Below are 6,419 nucleotides of genomic sequence, written 5' to 3' on the forward strand. Positions count from 1 at the left end.
TGGAATGTTGAAATTGTCTTCTGACAGCTCACTGTTAGCAGAACTGGTCCCTGGGCAAGTACTAAAATAAGCTGTGGTTACAACTTGCCCTAAATTTCTCTTTTGTTGAGAAAAAAATGCTAAATTTCTTGAATGGTTTGTTAGAGAAAATGTTTTCTATTTCTTATTGTTTCTTTGTTGCTGATTCAGGGATTTTTAACATTCTTTTTTACTGTAGACTCAAGTATTAGTGATAATGTCCCAAGAATTTTATCATGCCAAACACTTCATATTTTCTAGTTTATATAATGAGGATGTCATGGGATTTTTCAAGTTACTGCTTGCAATATTGCACCAGAGAATAATTTTCACCAAATCAGTCAGAATGATGGTGGTCGTTGGTGGTTGAGAGTGAGTTGAACCTGGTTTACCAGTGCAATGCTCCTATCAAAATGACAAATTGTGATTCTGATTCTGTGGTATTGTATTGAAAAATTAGGTTTGAGGCAGCATTTTTAATGTCTTTATTAACATGTATTTTGGTGTTCTTGATCCTGCACTCCAATGACCATACTTTTATCTGTTGAGATAACATTCTTTTGTAATGTAGTCTGAAATATTAAAAGGGAAATGCTAATGATGCTAATATTTCAGTAAAACCTTTGAGCCAATCTTTTAATTTCATATCTTTCAGAAAACAAACTACATTTTCCCATGAACTTTAGACCAATCTTGTTATACAGAACAGGGCTTTGCTTGGGTAGAACAGGTTAGACTACTGCTATCAAAAATATCAGTGGGTATTAGACTGTGAATAACATCTCAATTTTCAGGTGATTCTATGCTGAAGACAGTCATATTTAAAGCACACTGTTTTCTTTCCTGAGTCTTAACTGGGACACACCCAGACAACTTTCAGCCTGACTGTAAGCTATTAGCAAACAGATTTGTTACTTCTGTCAGGAATGTTATTGAGTGAAAGAGACATTTTTGAGTAAAATTAGGTCATTTCAAGGTTTTTCCCTTCCGTATTATTAACAGCATCTCAATACTGATATATTTACGTAACAGTGTTGTGTTATAGGGTTTATGCATGTGGGACTTACCAGCAGCTGGACAGAACCCATACAAATGGTCCATGTCAAAGTCGGGCGTCGTTGCACACCAGAATAGGCCATCAGACCTGCCAGCAGCCGTGCACTCAGCATACAACCTACCACTCAACAGGAAGGGGAAGGCACACGGAGCTCCGTTGGAATTTCCTAACAATGTAAACAGATCTGAGGGGACAAAAGAGAAATTTTAATATAGCTGTGTGAATATATGTGTCTGTACTCTCCATAAGACTGCCTGGAGAGAGCATTACAAGTGTTACACAAGAGTGACTGGGGAGCTGCTATAACCAGCAATGTCTTTCATGGAAGTTCTTGGTAGGTATTGCAATTTACTCTTTGTTTCTGGGGTACATCATTACCTGTACCAGCTGGAACTTGAGCAGTTTCATGCTGTAGCCTACTATGAAAGGACTGTAGTGATTTTTATCTCATATATTTAAATATAATTTTCTAAAAATAGTGCTATCTTTTTATCATGTGGCTTAACTTCCTATCATTCATTAAAAGGAAACCATTGATTAAATTGTTAAATGTTGTGAGAATTTTTGGCATCTGAAATCTCAAAGCGCAACTGAAGGTATTATGCATGGAATTATTTCCTTACATTTAATACTGATGTATTAAACTTAGAGATTTTTCCCTTTCATCCAGTAATACTAATACAATCTCACTATGCAGTTAAAGAAAGTGCTTTGATTACAGAGTCACAGAATCACAGAACGGTTCGGGTTTGTAGGGACCACAATGGGTCATCAAGTCCAATCTCCCAGCTCAAGCAGGGCCATCCCAGAGCATGTGGCACAGGACTGTGTCCAGACCATTATTGAATATCTCCAGGGAGGGAAACTCCACAACCTCTCTGGACAATCTGTTTGGGTGCTTGGCAAAGGAAATTCTTCCTCATATTCAAGCGGAACTTCCTGTGCTTCAGTTTCTGCCCGTTGTGTTATTGCTACGCGCCACCCAGAAGAGTGATTAACACTAAAATTAAAAATAACCTACATCTACATTTGTTCTAAAAGTAAAGAACAAAAAATATGCAAATTTTCTGCACAAACTGCATTCTGTCTGAACCCAAGCAGCTGTGTTTCTCCAGGATGGAGGGATACAGGCCTGAATATGTGAACTAATCATTCTCTAGTCAGCTATTGCCTCAGGGGGAACAGCTGATATCAGATTAAGGGGAGCAGAAATCAAAAGACCCTATCTCTGATGAGAAACAAGTGGATTCAATAAACCTTCAATATTAATGTTTAAACTTTACCTTCATGGCCTTGAGAACACAAATCATCCATGGTTTCATAGATCTTCCATTTATCCATTGCCTCTGATCCTGTTTTCAGTGCAATATTTTCTCTTCTTTTGTCAGCACTGAGATACAAATCTTCCCCTTGAATTGCCAAGGCCGCATTTTTGCATTCCCATTTCTGGAATTCACTTTTCTTGTTGCATGGGTACAGAGAAATTTTAGCCTGGTTTCTCTTGGAGGGCACTCCCAAGCATTGTGCAAATGCCATGCTCATTAGCTGATGATCAGAGACCCACCTGAATTTTTGTAAATCACTGTTTTTCTTGCAAGTGGCTGTTGTGACTACCTCAGAACTCTGAGCAATTAAACAGAACTTAGTATCCTCATTGTATATTAAGAATATATCCTTGTCTGTAAAACAAAACATTCAGAATAGGAGGTTAGGGTGAGCACATGGTGAAGGGGAACTTGTGAGGAGAAAGATGTGCTGTTTATTCTATGCTGATCTGATTCATGTCAGGAGGCTGCAAATATTTACAAGGATCAAATGGTATTTTCAAGACAATTCATTCTGGGAAGGAAATGTAAGTACAGCTCAGTAAATACATGTAAACACAACATGGAGGAATAAGAACACGTAAACTGCATCAGCTCAGCTTCAAAAATGTGATCATAATAATGGAATTTCATCTTCTCCTGAAATGTACATTTCATTCAAGATGAAGAGACCTTTACTGAAAATTTGGAAGTTGGCCATCACTATTATGCATTATAGATTTAGCTCCTGTTACATACTTCTCCGTGGGGTCGCATTTGTGCTTAATACAGTTAGTGAGTGAGCCTTCTGTGACTCTTGCTCCTTTTGGAATTGACATGTTCTGTTATGTTTTGGGGATTTTTTTGGAATTGAAAACCATATAATGGTGGCTTGTTATCTTGCCTTGATCCAGTATCCTTTCATCAGTATGTCTATCACAAGAAGTCAACATAATTCGCACAATAAATCACAAACATTCTCACAAGAACCAACACCGAGGAGCATATAGATTCTATAGGTGTGGGCCTGCATGCCTGTGCATTGTAAATGCCTCACATCATAGTTAACACTCCCAAAGGGTTATAGGTAGCCTAATATAGTGATCCACTGAGATAAGTAGGCTCTGCTGGGAAGGGCTGTCCAGAACTGCAGATGTGCTGTGACGCACAAAGCAAGTCTGCCTGGGCACACAGCTGCATGCTCTTCAAAATGTCAGGTAGCATACAGCTCTCACTGGCTTTGGGTCATGAGGGGTTGAAATTTGGACTACAAGGAGTATTCGAGGACCTGCAGAACAGGAGGGCAAGATTTTGTCCTTCAGCCCTCTGTGCCTCAAATTCACACCTGGAAACAGAGATGCAGCATCGCTGCCATATCCATCTGAGAGAATTACTCATAAGAGGCAGTGAGATACCCCTCCAAACACTAAAGTCTCTAGGACAAGTGGGATGTTAGGTCAAGCCAATGTTGGGTAGTGAATGGGAAAAATTCTGGGGCGTTACGATGGAAAGAATAGCTCTTGAGCTCTTCCAGAAAGTCCCCGTATTACTTTGACCAGCTCCGTAATATATAGAAGTTTCACTTCTGCAAATCTAAATTTGAAGCTGAGACTTAGTTTGTTCTTTCCTTGTCCATTTAGGCAAAAAGTTTTAAATATTATTAAATCTTTTATTTCTTACTGCTCAGTAAATAAATGCTTCGTGTAGTCCCCTAAGTACCAGCTATTGTCCCTCGTAGAATTTTTGGGTCTAATGATAGGAGTTCTTGCTGGAAATTGTGAGGTTTCTGCTTTTGGATTGGGTTCCCACCTCACAGAGCAGGAGGGAGACCCTCTTTTTGCACAGGGTAGTGCTGTCACAGCTCACATGGAACAGTGTTTGCTTTTGGAAGCTGTGATATGTACCCCACTCCACAAATCTAATGAACTGAAGGATAAAGAAAACACATCTTTGAACATTATCATCATACTTACTTCAAAAGGGAGTTGTGATCTGTGTTTGCTCAACTTCAGAGCCTTAACTGTCCCTCTCATCCTTACCCTAACAGCTGTGGTGGTTATTCCACAGCTGTTCTTCACTATCATATATTTCTAATATGTTTTTTTCACTGGCATCTTCTCAGCCACAGTGAGAAGCCACATCTTATATCAATCCACAAGTTCCATCTCATCCCACACAATCTCATGCTAAGGCTAGGAGAAACACATACACCACCCTATTTAATTCCTTCATCCTTTTCATTTTTTGTGAGTCAGTCACATATACAGACAAGGACTATGGAGCACACTGTGAAGTCCATCTACTTTACAGTAGCAAACATAACCAATAAACAAGTTGTACCCAAAAGGCAATCTTTATTCACATATGTGACTCTCTCCTTCTGATTCCCAGCTTTACCCCATTTTGGATATTACCCTCTCTTTAAAAGTAAATCAACATGTCTGTATCTGCCTTTTGGAAACTTCTGTGAACCATTCCCATTAGGACAAATATGAAATGCAGAGTTGTAAAGCTGTGTAAAAATCTTAAAGATCCTGAGAAACCAACAAGACAACAAAGATGCCCACTTTCACATCCACTTTTGCAGGGGATAGGAAAAAATAGACTCACCGAATGTCTGAAAAGCAGTATGAACAAATGAGAGGAAAACTAAAACTGTAGAAAAGGTCAAGTATTTCATTCTGTCTTCTTATTCACAAAGAGAAGAGATGAAATAATTGCTGTAGTAGAGGTCCTTAAAGAATCAGTTCGCACCGGCTCCTTCTCAGTTTTGGAGATTTTTAGTTGAAAGAGAAAACTGGGCTCTAAATAAGGAAATATCCTGTCACATGTGGTATTTTGAAATCTATAAGTAATTACAAAATTCAAACTTTGCATCTGAAAGTGAAGTTTCCATCCATTCAAATGCAAGTGGCAAAGTTTGAACATTCCAAGATCATTCCACTGAATTATTTTTAACTTTCTTGGTTCTGTGCTGGAATTGTAACATTCTGACCCTCAAAGACAAAGAAGCAGGGAGTGCACTTTAAATGGATGTACCTTAAATGTCATGCATATATACCTGGGAAACTCAGAGAAAAATATATGCAAATTTCTTAGCCATATAGGTCTTCACTGTTGCAAAAGATATATTGATTTCATTTACTGCAGTGAGCAATGCTGGCTATTTCAGTGTGAAAAATTAACCCACACAGGACAATTTAATTTTACTTGGTGACTTGATAAACTGGGTATTATGTATATACTTGCCTTTTATCTATCCAGTGTATCAGCTAGTAGAACTACTGTGCTGTTATTTCATGTGAATTTATCTTAGAAGAACCAATACAAATTAGCCAAATCTTTACAAATCTTTCTGATTTTGGCAAAAAAACTGCCTTTCAAAATTATTTCATCCATTAAGTGCAAATGAATTTTACTACTTTATTCTTTCTTTGTACCAAGTGTAAATGAGACAAGGGAAGAGTAAGTTTCAAATTTTACAAGTGAGCTTCATTCATTTATTAAGTGGAAATGAACTACAGCTATGATGCACAATCCCTTTGTTATTTTGAGAAAAAGGGAGGAAAGAAATTCAGCTGAAATTACCCTTCAAATTTTGTCTCATTTTTCTTAGCTTAATTATGAAGACAAATCTCACCGTATTTTCTGCAAGAGCAAAGCATCACTTTGTTGGGGTCCCTCCCCTGCCGTGTAGCCCTGGGAGAGGGGCCCTGAGGGCACAGACACGGGGTTTCCCTGCCCCTGCTCAGCCTCGTTCCCATTGGTTGGTTTGTGTTCCCTGCGTGGGCAGAAGGACCCTTGGTCCCGTGACTGGAACAGTTCCTGGGCAGAGCCCCGGCCATGCGGCTGGAGAAATAAACATCTCTGAAACATCTAGCAAGAATCTGTCTGTCCATATATATTTCCTTTCCACGGGACTCCTGGTTTGATATATGCGTGTTGCAGGATCCCCACTGCAACACCCATGTCTTCCTTAAAGGTCTGCTCTCAGTCTTTTCTTCTCGCAGGCCGTTCTGATATTGTGGATTTCCTCAATG

At 38.9% G+C, this 6,419-nt stretch overlaps 1 protein-coding gene across 2 annotated transcripts in view; it reads right to left on the reverse strand.

The window, feature by feature from the left end:
* Positions 1 to 5,175, reverse strand: part of LOC103612261 (macrophage mannose receptor 1) — a 38,061-nt gene extending 32,886 nt beyond the window's left edge. For both annotated transcript variants that reach the window (XM_017729207.1, XM_008629874.2), the window contains exons 1-3: positions 4,990 to 5,175; positions 2,359 to 2,754; positions 1,086 to 1,259 (exon numbers count right to left, since the gene is read on the reverse strand). In XM_017729207.1, coding sequence (XP_017584696.1) covers positions 1,086 to 1,259; positions 2,359 to 2,754; positions 4,990 to 5,059 — 640 coding nt within the window. In that variant the 5' untranslated portion in view covers positions 5,060 to 5,175. The remainder of the gene's footprint in view (positions 1 to 1,085; positions 1,260 to 2,358; positions 2,755 to 4,989) is intronic.
* Positions 5,176 to 6,419: the final 1,244 nt, after the last annotated feature.

The sequence above is a fragment of the Corvus brachyrhynchos genome, unplaced genomic scaffold (genome assembly GCF_000691975.1).
Source record: "Corvus brachyrhynchos isolate BGI_N302 unplaced genomic scaffold, ASM69197v1 scaffold142, whole genome shotgun sequence".
Classification (NCBI taxonomy): domain Eukaryota; kingdom Metazoa; phylum Chordata; class Aves; order Passeriformes; family Corvidae; genus Corvus; species Corvus brachyrhynchos.